General features: G+C 37.9%; 1 protein-coding gene across 1 annotated transcript in view; it reads right to left on the bottom strand.

The window, feature by feature from the left end:
• The window catches only part of LOC149239405 (uncharacterized), a 52,897-nt gene extending 46,054 nt beyond the window's left edge, over nt 1-6,843 (bottom strand). Inside the window, exons 1-3 of the mRNA XM_089373402.1 lie at nt 6,443-6,843; nt 6,181-6,327; nt 5,950-6,047 (exon numbers count right to left, since the gene is read on the bottom strand). Of these exons, the coding sequence (XP_089229528.1) occupies nt 5,950-6,047; nt 6,181-6,327; nt 6,443-6,613 (416 nt within the window). The 5' untranslated portion in view covers nt 6,614-6,843. The remainder of the gene's footprint in view (nt 1-5,949; nt 6,048-6,180; nt 6,328-6,442) is intronic.
• Nucleotides 6,844-23,529: the final 16,686 nt, after the last annotated feature.

Raw genomic sequence — 23,529 nt, 5'->3', positions numbered from 1 at the left:
ACAAGTTTCTTTTTAATGATGACTATAGTCCTTGAGGTGACTATAGCTTTTAATGAGCTTCGGTCAGTTCTTATTCAACTTATTCAACAAGTGATATTTTCGCTAATTACTCTAGTCTAGAGATTCGGTCACCTTCTTATAATTTGGATGACACAGATCCTTTTCCGGATTCCTAAGATGATAAATAGAAATTTGGATCTCTAATATGAATTTGAATTCTATGTTTTATCCGTAGGTTTGTGTTCTTCTTACCTAGGATCTCAGTTTTTTCAAGACCAGTAATCTAGTTATTCAGATCTCCAAAAATGCTACTTGACTCCTTTTATTGTTGTGGCTTTCAAGTTCAAGATTGCAGCCTAATTGCAAAAGACTAGTCTTGTAATCATGCCCAGAAAAGTGCTCTTTTTCAATTTGGTTTTTCCTCCTAGGAACTCGGCCTTGAGGACTAATGCATGTAGTCTTATTGTGATCCTCTAACTACCATTTTTATACTCTTGTCCTTACCTCTGATACCATGTTGAGAAATCCATTAGGGCAGTATTAGAACAACTTATTCTTGATTTCTCTTACTTGACATTTACCTGTGATATTATACTTTTCTTCTGTTGATTATATTAGGGTTCTTATCATCAAATAAATGCCAAAACATGAAGATCACAACCATACAAGATGAACACAAGATGTAGGCACTCAGCTAGGGCAAAACCCCTCTTCTAGGGGAAAACCTAGAAATTCTTCTTCTCTTCTTTAGAATCAAACCAAATGAGACAACCTTGACCTTATGATCAAAACCATAGACTCCCTCCATCCATCAAGTCAGCCTTCCCAATCAATCTTCTTTCAATAATCCTTGACCCTCCAAAAATCAACTCAAACAAAGAAGTCTTCTGAAAATAGAGTCTCAACCTTTTTCTCTGTCAGACCAAGAGGTAACTCCATGAATTGAATTGTATTTTGCATTAAGATGGGGCATGAATATATACATGGAGAGGCATACTATTGGGTTTCATCACCCAATGTCTCTTCATCTTCCAATTCTCTTTATTTTCCTATTTACAATATTTACATTGATTTACCTAATCCCAAAGATTAGGTGTCAAGATTACCCCCCTTAATCTGAAGGGGTGTTGGTGAGTCCAAGCATCATTCTGAACCTTTCAAACTTTTCTCTTCCAAGTGCTTTGGTGAAGATGTTTGCGATCTACTTATTTGTGGAACAATGGCGTAGATGGAATGTCTTGGCCTCAACATGATGTTGAATCAGATGGCTCTGACCTTAAGATCTGCAACCATAAAGGCCTTACGGCCTGCCTCTCATCAGGATTAGTGGCTCGGACCTACTATACAGATTTGCGGTCCTTTACGTCTCCTTGGACAGGGATATTGGGTCTCCTTTTCAAAGATCTTTGGTTGCCAAACTCAGATCAGCCTTCCTCCATGAGCGAGCAATCCTACACTACTTGCGGCTCCTTGAACAAGGATAGATATGTTGTTGATGCCTTCTTGAGGAGACATCACCCTTATGATGTAGATCTGGCCTCCCTAGAAGCCCTCCTTGGCTTCCTAGCTCGGCCTCTATACTACAGATCTGATCTTCCCTTGAGGATGAGTGTCCTTGAGATCCTCCTCCTTGAATCTGAGCATTTTCAGCCTTCTTCCAGACTTGGGTCTGACCTTCCTTGCTCCCACTCGGCCTCCTTAGATCTCTATAGCCCTGAGGTACTCGAACCTCTCTTCTTGGCTACATCTCAAGAAGCCCTCACGATCAAATGAATTCTTCACTTGACTTATGTCTAGCCTAGCCTTAGGCCTTCTTAAATAGCTTTTCTCTAAGCCTTCTTAGGAACCCTCTAGATCTTAGAGGAATTTTCCACTAAACTTAGGATTTAAATTTTTTTTTTCCTTTTAATTTTTCTTTTAGAATTTTAAACCCTATCTGGGTCTAAAACTCCTTTACCTGGGTCTTTTGCTCACAAACCCCTTTTGTGACCAAAATTCTCACAAACCCCAGATCTGGGCTTGTGGAATACCTCCCAAGCTACACTTTTCAACACTTGGCTCTCTCTAGCTCCTTAGCTCTTGATCCCCAACAGCGGCAAAGAAGAATAACCCCCACAAATTCTGGTTTTCCACCTTCATTGGCATTTTTGCGACCAAAATTCTCACAAACCCCAGAACTGGGCTTGTGGAATACCTCCCAAGCTACACTTTTCAACACTTGGCTCTCTCTAGCTCCTTAGCTCTTGATCCCCAACAGCGGCAAAGAAGAATAACCCCCACAAATTCTGGTTTTCCACCTTCATTGGCATTTTTGCGATCAAAATTCTCACAAACCCCAGATCTGGGCTTGCGGAATACCTCCCAAGCTACACTTTTCAACACTTGGCTCTCTCTAGCTCCTTAGCTCTTGATCCCCAACAGCGGAAAAGAAGAATAACCCCCATAAATTCTGGTTTTCCACCTTCATTTGCATTTTTCCACATAGGGTGATTAATTGCCATTGACTTGTGATTTTTCCAATTAATCCCATTTTTTTCAATTTTGGAAATAATCACAATTATTTGCATGTGATTAAGCATTTTAGGATTGTGATTGGGATTAATCATCGATCTTTTCACTCCACATTTTCAAAGATAGCAGGTTGCATATTCCAACAAGCAACATGTGCCCAAACTCTCTTCATCATTCGTTTTCCTATTAGGCCACTGTGTCTGAACTTCGTTCCACTCTGACACAGCTCAGAAATAAAGTGGTTCCCAAAGTCGATGCTCTACCTAAGAAGAGCCTTAGTGTTTCCAACAGCCATAGAGCCAAAATCTGATGTATCTGATGCATTTTGACAGTAAGTATGAAATTTTAACCCAAGGCTACAACATTTAAACTGTACCACCACGTAGTGTGTCCAGTATTGCAAGATAGCAGGGGTAGTGAAATTTTCTCTCAACTATGATACCACTCAAGAGAATTTGTATGAGCACAAACAGATTTATAACTCAGAGATTTATAGCAGATTGAATAATATTATAATTCCATTTTAAATCGATGCAAAGATGAGCAAACCAGTAACATTTTAACAAATAAAAGCTAGTATTTTAAGATTAGCTAAGTACAATTCATTCCTTGAAATCTGAGAGAAAATCTCACTCTTCGATACCTATCTCTTAACAAGGGTGACCTGTGAAAACTATTGCCAAGGGACAGATTTGCCACTGAACCATTGGCATTACTACTTGAATACCATCCCAAGCTGGGGTAATGATATGACAAAGAAGTCATATGCATAGGAGCAACTCTCCAAACCTCCAAAATTTTATGTCCATAATCCCCTGGGAGAACAATGAAAAAGCCATGTGCTAACCATATACTACCTTGTTGTCTAGTCCCGGACCAAGGTGAGACAAATTTCAGCCCAAGATTTCTACAGGAAAGACACTTTTCTTATAACCGCATATACCTTACTAGATACTCATCACTAGCCTCCTTGCTAACAAGGGAAGATCTACATAGTTAGAGCCTCCTCGCTAACCTCCTTCTTAGTTCCAGCAGGATACACTATTGGCAACACTACAATAGCAAGGATCCGGATGCTTATCTCCCACCACCATCCACTCATGGGTGCAGGTAAATAGCTGTCCTATGCAATAACAATCTTTGAAAAAGGCAATAGCACAGAGCTGGACCCAAGCAAGTAGAGCAGAAACTGGAACATTTGACATCCTAAAACAACCCCTTGGATCATTCAGCGCAAGATATATGAGGAACTCTCTTCTCTCAAGGTGGTCAATACATAGAAGCAAAAATGGTTGGAGTGTAGTCGAAGAGCTAATGCCCAAATCTAATTTCCCATTAAGTTGGTAATTCCTATTAATTCCTTACCACCTAACAGAAAGGAAGATAGATTTACTGAATTTATCATATCATATGTTCCCCATCTGGTTGTCTCAAATTCCCAATGCAATCCCAGTCAACATGTATTTTCTTATATTTTTTAGAACTTTGGGTTTATACCCCAATAAATAATAAGGTGGACAAGATAGAGAATTTTTCACATACAAACATCCCTTTCTTAATGGAGCCTTGGCCTTGGTCTGTCATTTTACAAAAGTAGGATGTCATCAGAAAAGTACAACATTGACACGTACTTGCATAGCAAGTTTACAAATTACAACATATATAATAACATCAAAAAGGAATTGTTATATCCCCTATGGTGGCCAGAGATTTTGTTCCTACAGACTACATGTATGCCTTTTCAGTTAGATATGGACTGAAGTAACAGCACAAGACTTCATCACTAAAAGACGATCAACGCCTTGCCCTTTTACTATATTATCATCGTTACACACAATAAATCTGTTTGATTACGAAACAACCATATTCTATTTCTTTTGTATTTGGATACATTACAAGTGGGATCTTTGCTTGGCTCCCAACAACCATAAAGATCCTAACTTGCCAAAAACACACCCAAATATTGATGAAGAATCAAGAACAGATGTCACATTTCACTTAAAATCCAAATAATAGCAAGCTAAACTCAGAAATTCAGACAACAAAAAATGTTGCAACTCAATGATTGGACGACTCTTATAAAATAGGAGACTGAAAATAAAAGCTTGTATTTAGCAGTAAATCATTATCTCAATAAAATTTCGAAAACAAGGAAGCTGAATTGAGCCCATCATTCGTTAGTGTCATGTTCCTCCTCCTCCATCAATAAACTCAACTATTTCAAAAAATAGTAATCATATTAGCTTGACCTTCTAATCCAGCACAATTATTCAATGATATTTCCAAAAAAACATAAGCCACTAGAAAGAGAAATAAAGCCCGGTGACTCGGTGAGGAAAAACTAAAAGCAACAAATCCGAACAACTCTCTTTACGATTCTTATCTTCTGAACTTGAAGATCCTCCTTAGCGGAGGACAGACTAAAAAATGGGCTTAGCATCATGTGTTTTCCCAAGTTCTCTCTTGTAGTTTAAATTGTAGCCTATTAATTAAAGAGAAGTCCCATATCGGAAGGTTTTTTTAGGGAGGCTGAGTATATTACTTCATAGAACAAATAAGTACATCATGGAACATAAACACATATAGCAGTAAACCATTATATTCCAGAATCCTGACTAATTTTATAAGTTATTTTGAAAACATGGAAGTTGAATTGAGCCCATCATTCGTTAGTGTCAAGTTCCTTCTCCTTCATCAATAAACTCAACTATTTCAAAATATATTAATTATATTAGATTGACCTTCTAATCCAGCACAATACTTAATGATATTTCCAGAAAAAATAAGCCACTAGGAAGAGAAATGAAGATGAGTGAGGAAAAGCTAAAAGCAACAAGTCTGAACAACACTCTTTATGATTCCTATCTTCTGAATTTGAAGATCTTCCTTAGCGGAGGACAGATTAAAAGAATGAAAATCTTCCTTAGCGGAGGACAGATTAAAAGAATGGGCTGAGTATCATTTGTTTTCCCAAGTTCTCTCTTATTGTTTTCAATTTCAAGTTATTAATTAAATAAAACACCCATATTGAAGTTTTTTTTCGAATGCTGAATATATTATTTTGTAGAAGAAACAAGTATCATGGAACATGTCAATTGGGGTTACAGCTTATTTTAGGTGGTTGGCAGAATGGTTGTTATCTTTTTCACACAGGTTCATTTCTCTCCCAGTGACAAAGATATTACTGTAATGGCTTCATGCCTATAAATATTATTGTAATGGCCCCTCACTCATGCCCTTAGGGAATGTTTTCCAACCAAAATAAAACTTTTTTGGAACGTAAACACATCACATTTATAACAGGGGTACCATGAAAATCCCTCCCTATAACAGGTTGAAAAAGCAAGCATGAGCCTTTGCACTAATGTATTTAAGATTGATATTCCTTTTGATAGCTTTTCTGTTATGTTAGGGTCACCCACAACACCCTGGACATACCTGGGTCTGCATCTTGCAATTTCGTATTCAATTTCTGCGGCTTCTGTTACCAAAAAGTACTCCACAAGGTCTGCAGCATTGTCCGGGACCACGCGAGCCTAATTCAAAATGCACGCACACATTCCACATATAAACTAATAAACAAACAGAGACCTTGTACGGCCTCAGAGACTAATACAACCAAAAGAAAACTTAAAAAGAGAAGAATTGAATACAGAGAGAGCCGCTGACCTCTCGAGCAGCTCGTCTTCGCTCTCGTTCTTGGAGAATTTGGCGCTGCAAGGCGTCCTTCTGCGCACCCTCTTCTTTGAATTTCTTCTCAAACTCTCTTCTGGCAATGTGTCCACCGCTGGGAGGGCCAAGAATTCCTTCTGGGTCCTTCCTTCACCCCGCCCATCATTCAATTGAAATGCAAAACATAAGGTTTCACTTACAAGACAAAGACAAAGGCAGTATCCATATATCTTTCTATTTCGATGCGAAAATTGCTTACCCATCCAACGTTACAACTGACACTCGACCTCAGCGTGCTGGTATTGAAAGAGAGAGCACCAAAATTAGGATGGGGAAACTGTGGCATCCCAGGTGGGAAAGGGATCGATAATGCAGTGCAGGCGGACTTCTGGCATGTTAACAACTTGGGGAAGCACAGGTATGCCATCATTACGCTATATGATATGAAGTTACCAACATCAATTTCTTAGTTCTTTTGCACAAAACTTCAGAACCTCATCCCGAGCATCTTGGCTTCTGTTCTATAAAGCTTTCCTCTGGCTTACCAAAAATAATGCCGACTCAATTAGGAGAATTTGTAACCACACATCATCAACTTCAGAACCTCATCCTGAGCATCTTGCCTTCTGTTCTATGGAGCTTTCCTCTGGCTTATTAGGAGAATTTGTAACCACACATCATCTAGTAACCAGAAATTGTCGCCATGTACTTTATCCATGTGACGTGGTATTCCACAAAGACGGAAGTCGTCGTCATCTACTTCTTCGGTAACTCAGCAATGTTATTTTCAATTACACGACTTGAATGAATATTTGGTACGCTAAAAGAAATCAAGTGTGAATATTTATGATGAAATGAAATGAAATTTTAAGGTTTATGAGACTAAAAATAATTTATAAGATCATTAGTTTCCTGTTTTTTGCTCTTTGTAATTTAGTTTTTTTCTGATTCAAATTGATGATGAGCTGATCCAACCTTTCAACAACTTCCTTGCTAAAAAGACAATGCCAAGAAACTGATGGTATATCATAAGAAGAAGCATAAAAGAAGCATAAGGTGGACCGAGAGTATGTTTAAAACTGATTCTGTTTGGTTAGGAGCTTCTTTTTCTTGGATTTATGGAAATAGATTAATGGCCCAAAACCCAATTTTGTTGGGCTAAGAGTTTCTTTTTCTCGGATTTATGGAAATAGATTAACGGCCCAAGAGCTAAAGACGTCTCGCAATAGTGAAAGCTTGTCTCCTTATAGACCACCAACAGGTAATAAGGTAGCATGGTTTTCTTTGAATAACAGCGATGCGTCAAATTGTATTAGCACATAGCAGCCACTGATGGTTGCCCCGCTGTTTGTTCCACCACAATTGAGTTATGACAAAGTTTCTCACTTTGAAAAAAAAACATGAGCTATATATCAGTCGGTTTTTTACATGTTGGTTGGTCTATGTGGGGTTTAATGCCTATCAAGTTTCAAGTTGAAATTTTATGAGGGTGGGAGTCAATTGTGGGGTTACACTATTTAAAGGATAGCCTAAACTTAAGTCTTGCACAATCTTTGTGACATTGTCCTCTTGTTGGACTTAACATTAGTGCTAGCCCTGGTCTAGGCACATTCTAGCTTGTTCTTTCAATCAATGTTAGAGATGGCACATTCTAAACACACCCTAACTTGGAAAAAAAAAGGAAAAAAAGTATGTAAATAGGTTGCATATAGAACCTAACTTGCAAAAAAAAAAATATTTATTATATAAATAGGTTGCATATAGATATGCATATGTGCATTTGTTATAATATTAAAATTATATCATTAGTGGTTGAGGGACACGGGTCAGACTACCTGCAAATCAGTTCCAAACACCAAAACTCCACCTAGGGCCAATTTTCGATGAGAGATTTGTATCATCGTGACAAGGTTAGAATGGTAGACACCCCCTAGGAATGGGACCCCACAAAACTATATCTCTAGATATTTAGATCTATGCTAAGTCATAAGTTATTGGTATACATGGTTTGCAAGTTATTCAATATACTCTTGGGTTATAGTCGAACCTAGCCCAAGTCACTATGACTAGTTACAAATTTTCCATAGTTTAAGAAAGAAAATAACATTTCATTAATAAAGTTATCTACATTATTATACACCATTTCAAATTAGCATAAGATGGTTGATAATATCATCTATACACTTTGTTTAATCTCATATAACATTTTCATTTGTTTAACAATATTTATCTTTAGAGTAATTTTTCTTAACATAACTTATTGTTCAAATGATATTATCTTCTTCCATGTCTCTATGTAACCAACCATAACAATTACCTATTCTTTTTGTAAGTGCATTGGGTACAAGAGATTGACAATCCTCTGGAACAAATTCTTAAAATTAATATTGGCTAGGGTGAAAAAGACATCATCAACTGTACAATTTGACTTGAATGTAAATTTGCTTGATCATATCATGACACAATGTGGCAATCATAAATGACTTTAACTTTTGGATTACAAAGGCAAAACATTTTATCATCGAATTTTGAAATAAACATGTCATTTGAAGGATTTGTGTCTAATATCCTTAAGACCTCTAGAGAAAAAGGGTGAAGGTCATAAACCTAGAGGATGGAAACCAATAAAGAATGCTACTTTAAAGGTAGCTCCAAACAATAATGAAGAGTGATTAATGTGGCTTATTACATTAGCATTAGTTCCCAACCCTCTATCCAAGGGTGGTGTTGTGAATATAGTCGTAGTGCCTAGTTTAGTAATGTCAATGCCTACAACGAGCAAAAGAGTGAATGAATGATAAGCCTTTTCGAAGGGGCAATCTCATATTATAAGATATCAAATGTGCAAGATAAGGCAATCATTCCAATGAGCCTCCTTAAGGTATATATAGAAGACAAAAAGGGATAGAAAGCAATAATAATAAGTTGACATAACAATAATTAATGTGATGTTGATGAATGAGGGTTTTAGGTAGGAGCTTAACATGCCTACCCCTTCAAACAAGCATTGCCCTTGATAATGATTAGTTTTGGATGCTTTTGTAAGAAGATGTCATCTTCCTAAGTCATGTGTTATGTTGGTAGACTCTTCCACTTCATAATGCACTTAGTAATTGCTTGGTTTTGTAGCTTTTTTTATCTATGTCGCAATCATTTTTCTAGGCTCATGTACGATTTCCCCTCTCTGCGAAGCTCTAGAAAAATAATCTGAATTGGGATTTTTAAGTGATTATCTTCTTTAGGCAAAAAAAATGTGAAATATTCGATAGACATGTGAAGGAGGAGGTGTTGAAAATATAACTAGTTTCAGTCTTCAAAATTGTTGTACTCATTTCAATATGCATCCTATGTAATAAACAAGGAAAAAGAAAAGTTATTATTATTAAAGAATGGGTTTCATGCTCATTATTGATGGTGTTTTAGGTGAAATCATGCTCTTCGTGCTTCTAGGGTTTGTTAGGTCTTAAGATTTATTGTCTTGAGTCAAAGGAGTCAACATCATGTTTATAAGACCATTCCGGGCAAAAAATATGTTTGTAAAAATAATTATTTTTTAGTCTAGAAATTCCTGGAAGCTCCAAAGTACAAGTCAACCCTCAGAACATCAGGTCGGCCTAAAGGAGGGAATTTGACCTTGAGAAGGCTATATAAAGGCGTAATTTGACCTCATTTGAACACACACACTTACAAGTTCAATCTATCAAGAAAGAGTTCAATCTATAATTGGGAAGCAAGAAGAAGAAGAGTGAAATTCAAGGAGAAATTGGAAGGATGAAATATATTGTTTCTAGGCTCTATCTCTCTCATACATGTGAAATTCTAGAGTTTCTAGGCTACAGGAAGAGGCCAAAGTTGCAGGAGGACAAAGTGCAACATCTTGTAGCTGGAAGGAAGGATACTTTATCTAGACCTCATTGACCTTAGGAGGAGTTATCTTGCTCCAGGAAGGTCTCAAGAGGAGGTTGATCTAGGGTTTCCTTGAAAGCCACAAAACCAAAATTGCAAGGTCAAAGTTGCAGGTTGAGTATCAATGTTGAAGCTAGCAAGTCGAAGTTGTAGGGTGTAGTAGTTTGGGGCAGAATAAAGGAAGGACTTGAGAAAGGGTCGACTTGGTATTGAGAGGAGGACTTGGTTTAGGGATTGGTTCTTTGTATCTCATTTGAAGCAAATTCTAAGAAGAGAAGAGTTTCCGGGTTTTCCCCATGGAGGGGTTTTGCCATGGCTAAGAGCTTATATTTGTGTCCTCTTTTTGTTACTGTTATTGTTCTTGATATTGTTTGATGAAAGATCTAACTAAAGAAGATAAAGAATATAATTGAAGACTCACACGCATTATCAAGGTTAAGGAAAATAAGATTAATAACTGCCACTGTCGATTTTATAACATGGTATCAGAGCTAAGGTGAACAAGGAAGGAAATTGGAAGGACACTAAAAGGAATTATTGATAAAAAGATAGGAAGCTCTCAAAGTCTAAAATAAGAAGACTACAAGGAAAATTGTCTCTTGAAGTGATCTCGTTAAATGCTTATTGGTAAAATACCATTTTAATCTAGGGTTTCTACATTGAAGAAGATCAAGACTACATCAATCTCGTAAGGAAGGTGTTGATCTCGCAAAAAGGAAGTCTATTTGTAAGGCATCAATCTTGGAAGTTATTGGTGGAGGAATCCTAGAGAACATCTTTCAAAGACATCATCAAGAACTCTCCAAAGGTCTTGAAAGAATCAAGAAGGTTGGAAACATCATCAATGAGATCTTGGTCATCAAGTAAGTAACATATTATTACATCATGCCAAAATCTTCAAGTCATATCGGTTCTTTCTACAAAGAGAGCAACAAGCTCATTGGGGCATCAAACTATCTAACATGGAAGAAAAGAATTGACTTGATACTAATAGAACAAGAAGTAATGGAATATGTTACCGGGGAAATTACTGAACCTGAGAAAGATAGGACACATGAGGTAGAAAAGTACAAGAAAGGGGAAGTAAGAGGTCAAAGGATCATAGTTAAATCAATTAAGGATTATCTTGTTCCATTTTTTGTAAATTTGAAGAATTCCAAGGCCATGCACAACAAGCTAGTGAATTTGTATTATGTAAGTACAATAGGTAAAAATATGTCGTTAAGGAACAAGTTGTATAGAATGAAGAAATCAAAGGATGAGGATGTGACATCCTTCCTCTTGAGAGTCTCTCAACTAAGAGACCATTTGCAAGGACTTGGGGAACCAATCACCGATCCTGAAGTAACCATCTATGTATTGAATGCTTTGCCACCAGAATGGAGCAACTTTACAACAGGCATCTACTCCAAGAATGATTCAACTCCCTTTAATGATTTGTGGGCACATTGCATATTGGAAGAATCAAGGATCAAGGTCAAGGATGATATTGGATTTGATGAGCAATCTCAAGCATTTCTAGCATGAGTCAAGAAGATGAAGAAAGGAAATCTTGGTATGCCCAAGAAGAAATACATGTCCAAAGTGCAAATTTGTTTTGGATGCAATGAATTTGGACACTTTAAGAGGGATTGTCCAAACAAGTAGAACAATAAGAGAAAAGAAAGGAGTGAAGCTCATGTAGCTGAAGTTGTGGGAGAACTTGAGAAGAAGGAAAAGAAGGAAGAAGTGAGGGATCTTTACTACTAAAGAAGGTTCATTGACTGTCAAGTTCTCTGAAAAGATTAATATTTCTTTTAGGATAGTATGTTTTTCATAGTATCATAGGAAGAAGCATATGGTAGTATCATGTCTAGAATTTACATGATTAAGTTGCTTTGTAGAGATCATCTAGATAGATGGATAGATAGACCATTTTTCATATTGATCATCCATACATTATCTAACATTATGTTAGAGGTAGTCATCTTGCTTAGGTGGATCATCGTGATCCTGGAAGAACCATCATTATGGAAGGTTCTTGGGAAAAACACTATGACAAGGTTAGTATGCATTCCATGTAATGTGGAGTCAATACTAGTAAAGGGATGAAGGAGTGCAATGGGTCAGGATGTAGGTTCTTTGTGAGATATATGGATAGCTAGATGGTTAGATGAAAGCATAGGAATGCATGCTAGATATAAAACTTTGGATAAGATTAATGAGTAGAATCTTGTCGAAAGTAAGTTGGTCAAAAAACTATGCTTAGGTATATGGATATATGATGCTTCAGAAAAATGAGATTTGACTTACTTAAGGATGTATAAAGATTTTAAGACTTTCTCTAGAATATATATCCAGTATTGTCTCTGGAAGAAAAGTTGTAACTTGGTAATCAAGTTCGATCCTTGGGCACTCTGATGCATGAAGGAAGTTTCAAGTGTAGATGGTCGATGAGGATGTTGATGAGAAGGTCAACATGATGAGGTAAGTCTAATTTGTTTATGATTTGGTTATCTGGTTAACATATTATTTTTTTTCTACCTACAAGAATGTTGCAGGAATATATGATGGAAATTGAGGCAAGTTCAATTATATGGATGGAGGATATTGAGGGAAGCTCGATATTCGATACCTGGAAACTATGAAGTCAAGATATGGACATCTTGAGATTGAAAGGTAATGATGCGAGAAGATAACCAAGAGGTGAAAGGAAGATGTAACCGCCCCATCTCACATTTACCCACTTTTACAAGCTCTTCAGAGTAAACATGAGTAGATTGTTACTATGATATGACTCAGCCTCCAAGTTCTAGTTATGGAAATGGGGTCTACTAACCGGAAACATATTGCCATCCCTCAGGGACACTAAATCACCCAGGTGACTGACAATAACCACTAGTGATCAATCCCTGAGCTGGAACTTTCACTTCTCAAGCTTTACACCCCAACTACATGCTTGACACATTGTGCATGCACTTGGAAGGCTCCAACCGCACTCATGAGCCTTCTTGCATGCGGTTATAATCAAAATTCTTCGATTCAAAGGGTGCGGTTGTGAGATCTATGCCACATTTCAGGGCCGATCTATAGGCCACTACCCAAAACAACCTAAAACTTTCCAAAAATAGATCTAGGATAATCACAAGTCTAATCAATCAATATTAGAGCTAGATCTTGTCCAAGACATGCCTAATACATGATAGACATTTCGTCAAACATATAGTAAACATACTAACTACAATTCATGAATTCATATCTGATTCATTTCTTCGTAACTTCATCAGAGAATCATCTAGAATGCTCAATTCCCTCTCAAGCTAGTTGCCACAAAACTCGTTAGCCCATGCATACATTAACCATTCCATAATTAATCAAATCATGAACACGATCCATAGGAAGAGCACATCACTCAACCATTCTTGCAACCAACATATAACCAAAATGAAATCCATGACAAATCAACCATAAGATCAACATAATAACCAATAAATGTGCTCATCAATCACAATAAGAAAATATCTCATATTAATCATATGCAAAATCCAACCAAGTCAAGGACTTTCATGTACCACCCGACCATATATTGGGCTGAACTAAATCACTCTTTCATCCAATCACCCTCGTGCCATATTCCAAGCATGAATGTGGGATCATATGGCTTAAACCAAAATAGAACCAACCAAGGCTTCTAGAGGCCAAACCACATCAACCCTCAACCATAGTTATTTCATCTAAATTGGTTCGTAAATCACTCACATCAAAACAAACTTGGATTCCTCCAACTTCCTTCACCATCTCCAGAGGAATTTTCTTGTCTCCATGCATCTGTCAAGAGTTCCAAGATAAAGCCCATCTTAACCCTTGTTCGTTGGGAATTTTCTCGAGACCACGTCAACCAGGATCCAAGTCTACCGACCATCCAAAGCTTAATCAAATAGAGAACCCACTACATCATGGCTATTTAGGAAATGGAAAGGAAAGGTTGAAACCACTATCAATCTAAGAAAATCCCATGCCAATGACAGCAAAATAACCAAAAAACTACATGCATACACTTCGCATCTAATCTTAGCAAGGAAATCACACATGCAACCTATTACCTACAATGAACTCCATTTGTAGCTACTGATTCAACATTCTTTTCCGTTGCCCACAAATCCTTTGCTTGTCTTTGGCTTACTTCTCTACAAGTCCAAGTGAATGCTAGGATGCTCCAAGAATACTCTAATTGTGCAAGAGTGTAAGAGAGCTAGAATGAACAAGAGTTGAGTCAAAACTGTCAAAAGTTGTGAATTGTTTCTTTGATGCCTTTTTATCATTGATGTCTAGTCTCTTCCTTTCCTTTTTCCTTCATTTTCTCTCTAATTTCCCTTGCATGCATATTTGTGTCTCTTCAATTTCTTTCTCTCCTATTTTCCTTTATTTCTCATATTAAATTCCAATTATTGTCTCTTTGCCTTTGCCAATTTTCATAGTCATTAATAAACAACAAGTGAAGCCCACTACACTATTTACCCACCATTTAGCGTGGAATACATGTCCCATGACCTTGGTTTTATTTTATTTACATGGAAAATCAACCAGCATTGTTACAAACCCTTCCCCCTTGGGGGAACACCATCTTCGGTGTTCTATGATGCTTATGACCAGTGAAACATTCTACCTATGGAGCTTTATAACACAACTCGTTGTAGTATTTACAATATACCAAATTGTTGAAGACATGATCACCATATTGCCTATTGGAGATTTATAACACAACTCATTACAATATTTACAATATATATATATATATATATATATATTGTAAATATTGCAGAGTTGTGTTATAAATCTCTAATAAGCAGAGTGTTGTGAATACTACATCGAGTTGTGTTATATATATATAACCAAAACACATATACTAGACACATTTGCTCAACTAGCAAACAAGGGAGGATACAAATCCCGCATCTGATCATCCATCTTTCATGTAGCTTCATCGGGCCAAAAGTGTTTCCACTACACTTTAACCTACTCTATTGCTTTGTTACAGAGCATGAGTTTTTCCCACTACAATATGCATTGTGGTTCTGGCTGGAACTCTCCCTCTGGTTCCACTTGCAATACAAACCAATCAATCACATGATCAACATCCTGTACATATCTCTCAAGCAATGAAACATGGAAAACATCATGGAATTTCACTGTTGGCGGTAGTGAAAGTATGTATGCCATTGGTCCAATCCTCTCTAGGATCTCAAAATGCCTGTAATACAGAGGTGTCATCTTGGCACATGACCAAATACTTAAGGAACTCCTCTTAGGCTTAATGCACAAATACACATGCTCCCCAACCTGAAACTCCTTTAATACTCTATTTTGATTTGCATAAATCTTCTACTTGTCCCATGCTACCTTCAAATTCCTTCTAAAAAGTTTCATCTCCTTCTCCATCTCAACCAACATATCTGGTCTGATTAGCAACCTGTTCTCTTGATCACTCTAGCTGATAGGATGTTAGGTCCCTATAATACTAGTGATTCCCCCATTACTATTGTCATTGTATCCCTTATTGTTATTATTGTGCCCTTATTGTCCCCATATTGTTATTAGTGTGCCCCATAGAATCCCACTATTATTATTGTTGTGCCCTTATGTTATTACTATTATGTCGGCTTTGATTATATTGTGACCCATTAAACTCCTATATATAGAAAGGAGGTTTAGTCATTTGTATCATCCAAGAATTGTTCATTTGTGTAATGTAAAGGAGGTTTCCCCCTCGAAGAGGCTGATTTTGAAGGTGTTCATCTATCTTTTCTTCTATTTTGTGAGCTGGTTGCATAACATTTGGTATCAGAGCTTTGGATTCTAGGGTTTCGCTGCTCCAAACAGGTCATCGTGGCATTTGCACTATAAATTTTTTTGCGACATTTCAGATGCTACAAAAAAAACTCATTTGAGTCGAAATCTCTCTAAACCTCGAGTCCGAATTTCAGATCTTTTATCGCTATACTTTCGGAGATATGATCCAAGGAAGTTAGGGTTTTTGCAGGATCCCGAATTATATCTCAAACAGGTGACCTAGGGAAAATCGTCATAACTTTTGTTCTGAGCATCAGATTGAAATTTCGTAAGAAGTTTCAGAAATAGGACGGGCTGTAGTTTTCTTTATATCAGTTTCAAGTACTAAGGTCGAAACAATGACACATGGCACTTCGTACAAGTTCGCTCTACTGAACCAGTCTATAATCAGGTCACCGTGGGAGATTTGGCATAACTCTTCCTTGGAGAATCCAATCTTGATTAGACTTGCAAGGTTAGAAAGAGGACTCAGAGGGATACTGCAGGATGCAATTTCAGATCTTGGAGATCCACAATTACAGAGATACATCAGATTCAATATCGAACTCTTACAAAGTGAAAAAAAGTGTGTAGTGTTTTTCTTTTAATTTTGCATAAGGTTGGTATGAAAAATTAGTTTGAATGAATTCAAAAGGCATAGTGAAGAATTATTAGCAGTGATTGATGCCTCAAAGAAAGAAAATGGAAACACCTAGTAAGAAACCTGGAAGCTCTAGCATGACTCATGAAGAATAGGAAGAAATGCAACATGATATATCAAAATTACGAGACCAAGTGCAACAAAAATCACTCTCACAAAAAGTAACAGAAGCTAAGATGGATGGTTTAAGGAAAGGCATGGAAGATAAAATGGATGGTTTAAAGAAAGGCATGGAAGCTAAGATGAATGTCGTGGAAGCTAAGATGGATGGTTTGGAAGCTAAGATGGAAGGAAAAATGGACTATTTGAAGACATATTTGACAAAGTTGCTACAGGAAATGTTTACGAACGGAGAAAAGGTAGTTAAGGAAACTAATGATGAGAAAAAAACTAAATGTTAATCATGATTTCATAGACTATAATGTTGGATTGAAGACCCACCATGTTTCAAAGATCGATACGAGGAAAATTGATGGCAAGGATCCCGGAACATGGATACTACAGATGGAGCAATTTTTCGATCTCCATAATGTGAAAAACACACAAAAGGTATGTATTGAAACTTTGTATTTGGAACCAAATCAATTTGTATGGTATCGTTGGCTTTGCTCTCATAAACAAATTATCACTTGGGCAATTTTTACGGAAGAAATGATAGCACATTATGAGGATACAAAAAGCAACAACTTTTTTAGCTAATTGATCAATCTCAAACAAAAAGGTTTAATGATGGAGCACATTGAGGACTTCCAAAAATTGAACATAAGGGTAAAATATATTCCAGAGGAGCATAGGATTGATGTGTTCATAGGGACTTTAAAGGATAACATCCAACATGAGGTTCGCCTTTGGGAACTTGATTCAATGGAGAAGGCATTCAGGTTAGCAAGAAAATGGAAAGCAAAATTATGGCAACCAGGAAGCCTACCACTCACAACTGTAAAGATGGAAGTGTTGTTGCCCCTATCCTTCCAAAACCTACAAGGTTGACACCACAACAATTGGAAGAAAAAAGAGCAAAAGGGCTTTGTTGCAGTTGTGATAGCAAATACACTAAAGGTCATAAGTGTGCTGAGAAGAAATTATTCTACATAGATTGTGAAGAAGAGGAAGAAAAGGAACAAGAAACGTTAAAAGAAGAGGATATACACCAGGAACAAACCCTAGAGAAAGAAGAAATGAATCCAGCCATATCTTGTAATGCATTGGCTGGAATTACCACTCCTCAAACTATCAAGATAGAAGGACATATCAATAAGAAAAAGGTAATAGTATTGATTGATTCGGGAAGTACCCATAATTTTATTCATTGTAAGATAGCCAAGCAATTGAATTGCTTCCTATATCCAGCACTAGAGTTTCAAGTGATGGTTGCAAGTGGAGGAACCATAAATTTCTCTAGAAAGTGCCATAATATCAAGCTATCCATGGGAGAATATGTATTGAATAGCCCAATTCTTTCCATTCCAATGGGTGGTGCTAATGTTGTACTAGGAGTCCAATTGCTAGAATCCTTGGGTAAAATAGCTTTTAATTTTCAAGAACGTTTCATGAATTTTTTTGCGGAAGGAAAGGAAGTTGAATTAAGCGGTATTGCGGGGAAACTGGGAAAGATAATCAGCTCTAACGTTATGACAAAGCTTCTAAAGAAGGAACAACGAGGCGTAATTTCACAATGATGTTCACTAGAGGTTCCCACATCGAAATCATCTATTTATCTAGATCTCCAAAAAGTTTTGGACAATCATTCCAAGGAATTTGAGACTCCCAAAGGCCTCCCACTTATTCGTGATCATAATCATGCTATTTATTTGATTCCAGGAAGTGTTCCTCCAAACATCAGGCCGTACAAATATCCCTATGCCCAAAAGAGTGAAATTGAATGTATGGTTGCAAAAATGCTAGAGGTTGGTATAATTCAACCTAGTCAAAGTTCTTTCTCTGCTCCAGTAGTATTAGTGCACAAGAAGGATGGATCATGGTGCATGTGTCCAGATTATAGGGAGCTCAACAAGCTCACTATTAAAGATAACTTTCCCATTCCTGTCATTGATGAATTATTTGTTGGGTTGTGTTATATTCTTTCCACGTAGTTAACAGGGAGTTTGAGGGGCACCCGTAACCCCACTTTATGGGGTATGGGGCAACGCCCCATAAAATTTTGGTTTTAGACCCTATGTTAGGTTGGGCAAACCCACCTATGGTTTTGTGCATGATTTTCGCACATGTTTTTTTGGACGTGATGGTTTTTTGGTCCATGGTATTGGATGCTTTGGCATGTATAAATATGTATTATAACATTGAAAGGAACATAATGAAAAATCAAGCTAGTAGTCTCGGTTTTGGGATCCAGGGGAAAATCTCTGTGTATATTTGTTTTATGTGTTATGTTCTCGCATTATTTATTTTCTGTGTTTTAGAATTCGTATGTAGGTAATTTCTGTACGAGGTTAAAACCTACATTTGGTATCGGAGCAGTTTTGGCTTCAAGGGGACGCCTTTGTTGCTGAGGGGTTTTGCTTGGGCCTGTGGTAAACCTTGTTCAGTGGGATATCTACGAGATCGATTCTGGTGGTGAAAGAAGATGGCGAGCAGTGGAAAGATAGAGATCGAGAAATTTAATGGTCAGAGTTTTGAGTTGTGGAAACTCAAGAAAGAGGATTTGTTGGTGGATAAAGATCAGTGGATCGCGGTAGATCTGGGTACTAAACCAACGAGAGTGTTCGATGAAGAATGGAAGAAGTTGGATCGGAAGGTAAAGAGCATAATACGATTGTGTGTTTCAAATTCAGTATCGCTGAATATATCAGGGGAAGCTACGACGAAGGCTTTGTGGGACAAGTTAGGGACTTTGTACCAATCTAAGTCTCTGGTGAATAAACTATTCCTGCGGAAAAAGATGTATAACCTGAGGATGAAAGATGGAGACTCGGTGACAGAGCATCTGAATGCATTTAATACTGTGGTAAGCCAGTTAGCATCCGTTGATATTAAAATTTTAGATGAAGATAAGCGCATCAGTTTGTTGTGTTCTCTACCAGATTCGTGGGATAGTCTGGTTATTGCAATAGGTAGCAATGCAACTGCCTTGCATTTTGATGAAATAGTCTCATCCTTGCTGACGGAGGAGATGAGATGGAAAAATATGGAGAGCCAAAATGGTGTTGCCTTATTTTTACGAGGGCAGACCCAAAACATAAACAAAAATAAGTCATCGAGTGGGAGATCTAAATCTCCAGGAAAACCTGTAAAGTTGGTGTGCTGGAAATGTGGAAAGGAAGGGAACTACAAAAGGAATTGTAAATCTAAAGCTCCTGACAAAGGAAAGGGATCTGATGAGGCTCCTTCTGTAGAGGTGAAAACCACCTCAGATGAAGGTGGGGATGTGTACTTAGCTTCTTCAAGTACACATGTAGACCACGAGGCATGGTTGATTGACTCAAGTGCATCCTTTCACTTCACTCCCCATAGAGAGTGGTTCTGTGAGTATGAGAAATATGATGGTGGTGATGTCTTCTCGGGGGATGACAAGAAGGCTAGAATCGTTGGTCGCGGAAAAGTAAAGTTGAAATTGCAAGGTGGAAGGGTTAGAACACTTCCAGGTGTTCTACATATTCCTGCATTAGCTAGAAATTTGATTTCTGTTAGTAAGCTAGATGATGCGGGTGTAAAAACAGTGTTCGAGAAGGATACCTACAAGATGGTTCGGGGAGCACTGGTATTGATGCGGGGAGTTCGGATTGGAACTTTGTACAAGCTACAAGGTAGCACTATTGTTGATCGGTGAAATAGTTCCCTGGTTCCTAAAAGTGGAGCAGAAAATTTAGTGGTCTCTGGAGAAAAGACCATGCTGTGGCATCAAAGGCTTGGACATATTGGAGAGAAGGGCCTTCAAATACTTCATGGTAAAGGTATGAGTAATAGCTCTCTGGATTTTGATTTCTGTGAAAATTGTGTATACGGGAAGCAGAATCGGGTGAGTTTCCCCTCTGGTGGTAAGAGGGTGAAACATATATTAGAGCTTGTGCACAGTGATGTGTTTGGACCTGTGAAGGTTCCATCACTGGGTAAGTCTGTGTACTATGTATCATTTATAGATGACTTCTCAAGGAATACATGGATATATTTCCTTAAGAAGAAATCTGAAGTCTTTGATAGGTTTAAAGAATTTAAGGCTCTAGTGGAAAACCAGACAGAGAAGAAGATAAAGGTGCTGAGGACAGATAATGGTGGAGAGTTTTGCAGTAAGGAATTTGAAGAATTCTGCAAGAAGTGTGGTATAGCACGATAGAAAACTACTCCATATACACCTCAACAAAATGGAGTTGCAGAAAGAATGAACAAGACGTTGATGGAAAGGGCAAGAAGCATGCTCAGTGGTGCCAAGTTAGGACAGGAATTCTGGGTAGAGGTGGTGGATACTGCATGTTACCTGGTCAACATGTCACCTTCATCAGCGTTGGAGGATAAGACTCCACAAGAGGTATGGACTGGTGAGAAACCCTCTCTTTCACATCTGAGAGTATTTGGATGTGATGCATATGTACATGTTCCAAAGGAGAAACGAACCAAGTTGGATAATAAATTTGAAAAGTGCATCTTTATTGGGTATAAGGATGGTTTAAAGGGTTATAAGCTTTGGAACCCAGTCATATGAAAGGTTGTGTACAGCCAAGATGTGGTGTTCATAGAGGTGAAAGATGTTATTAAACATGAAATCCAACCAAAGGAACCTGAGAAGATAGAGTTTGAGCTAAAGGAGAAAGAATCAGACTCTACAGCAGTGGAGGAATCAGCAGATGAAGAGCCACAAACTCCGGTTTTGAGAAGATCAATTCGAGAAAGAAGGCAGCCTGAAAGGTATAGTCCATCTGCTTTCTATTCAAATTTTGCTTTATCTATTACTGACGATGATCCCAAAACTGTGAAGGAAGCAGTAGATTCAGAGGGTGGAAAACTCTGGAAAGAGGCCATGGTTGATGAAATGGCATCTTTGCACAAAAATGAGGCTTGGGATCTGGTGGAGTTGCCAATTGGAGGGAAACCCATTGGCAACAAATGGGTGTTCAAAAAGAAGACAAATGCAGAAGGAAAAGTGGAGAAATACAAAGCTCGGTTGGTAGCAAAAGGTTATTCCCAGGTGCCGGGAATTTATTTTGGTGATATTTTTTCTCCTATTGCCAAGGTAACTTCTATTAGATTACTTATATCTGTTGCTGCTGCTTTTGATTTTGAGGTAGAACAGATGGATGTGAAGACAACATTTCTTCACGGGGATCTGGAAGAGGAGATCTACATGAAGCAACCTGAAGGCTTTGCGGTGAAGGGTAAGAAAGAACTGGTATGTAAGTTAAAGAAGTCTCTATATGGGTTAAAACAATCACCAAGGATGTGGTATTAGAAATTTGATACATTTATACGAGGACTTGGCTTCACTAGAAGAAAAGCATATCACTGTGTCTATTTTAAATTAATTGGTGACTGCGTTATTTATCTGGGCTTGTATGTGGATGATATGTTGTTGGTTGGAAATGATAAAGAAGTTATCCAAGATTTGAAGACCCAATTGTCCTCCAAATTCGACATGAAAGATCTTGGTGCTGCAAACTATATTTTGGGCATGGAAATTAAAAGAAATTGGGCAAAGAGGAAGCTCTGGTTAAACCAGAGGAAGTATGTCGAGACAATATTGCAGAGGTTTAATATGCAGGATAGTAAACCGATGAAGGTTCCTATTCCTATAGGTGTGAGGTTATTTGTTGAACAGTGTCCCAAGACAGAAGAAGAGGAAGATGACATGTTTCGTGTTCCATATGCAAGTGCAGTTGGTAGCCTGATGTATGCAATGGTCTGTATTAGACCAGAAATTGCACATGCAGTGGGAGTATTGAGCAGGTTTATGTCAAAACCAGGGAAGGAGCATTGGACAACAGTGAAGCGAGTTTTCAGGAATTTGCGTGGCACTAGTGATTATGGTTTGTGCTACCAAGGAAGACCAGGATTGGACAGAGTGTTGGATATTCATGGCTTTGTTGATGCAGACTGGGCTGGAGATCTGGATCAGAGAAGTTCTACAAGTGGGTATGTATTTAACCTATTTGGAGGTGCAGTCAGTTGGATGAGTAAGAAACAATCTGTAGTGGCACTATCAACTACAGAGGTAGAATACATGGCAGCCACTCATGCAAGAAAGGAAGCAGTTTGGTTGCAGAGATTGTGTTCAAGCATGGGGTCAGTATAGGAAGCTATAAGGATAGACTGTGACAGCCAAAGTGCAATTTTCTTGGCAAAGAACCCCGCATATCATTCAAAGACAAAGCACATTGATGTTCAGTATCACTTTGTGAGGGATATGATAGAAGACAAAAAGGTGTTGCTGGTAAAGGTGGACACTTTGAAGAATACTGCAGATGCATTGACAAAATCTGTGAGCTCTAAGAAGTTCTCTTGGTGTAGAGAGACAATGGGCATTTCAGGGCTAGAAAAATGACTAAGCTCTCTTGTGGCCCCCTGTGGAAAGAAAACAACAAGTGGGAGAATGTTGGGTTGTGTTATATTCTTTCCACGTAGTTAACAGGGAGTTTGAGGGGCACCCGTAACCCCACTTTATGGGGTCCGGGACAGCGCCCCGGAAAATTTTGGTTTTACACCCTATGTTAGGTTGGGCGGACCCACCTATGGTTTTGTGCATGATTTTCGCACATGTTTTTTGGACTTGATGGTTTTTCGGTCCATGGTACTGGACGCGATGGTTTTCAATCCATGGTATTGGATGCTTCGGCATGTATAAATATGTATTATAACATTGAAAGGAACATAATGAAAAATCAAGTTGGTAGTCCCAGTTTTGGGATCTAGGGGAAAATATCTGTGTAAATGTGTTTTATGTGTTATGCTTTCGCATTATTTATTTTTTGTGTTTTAGAATTCGTATGTAGGTAATTTTTGTACGGGGTTAAAACCTACATTAT

Source organism: Pinus tabuliformis, chromosome 8, assembly GCF_031772625.1.
Source record: "Pinus tabuliformis cultivar Carrire ecotype Pingquan chromosome 8, CPIR1, whole genome shotgun sequence".
NCBI lineage: Eukaryota > Viridiplantae > Streptophyta > Pinopsida > Pinales > Pinaceae > Pinus > Pinus tabuliformis.
The sequence above is the reverse complement of the archived record's forward strand: the minus strand, read 5'-3'. Positions and strand labels throughout refer to the sequence as shown.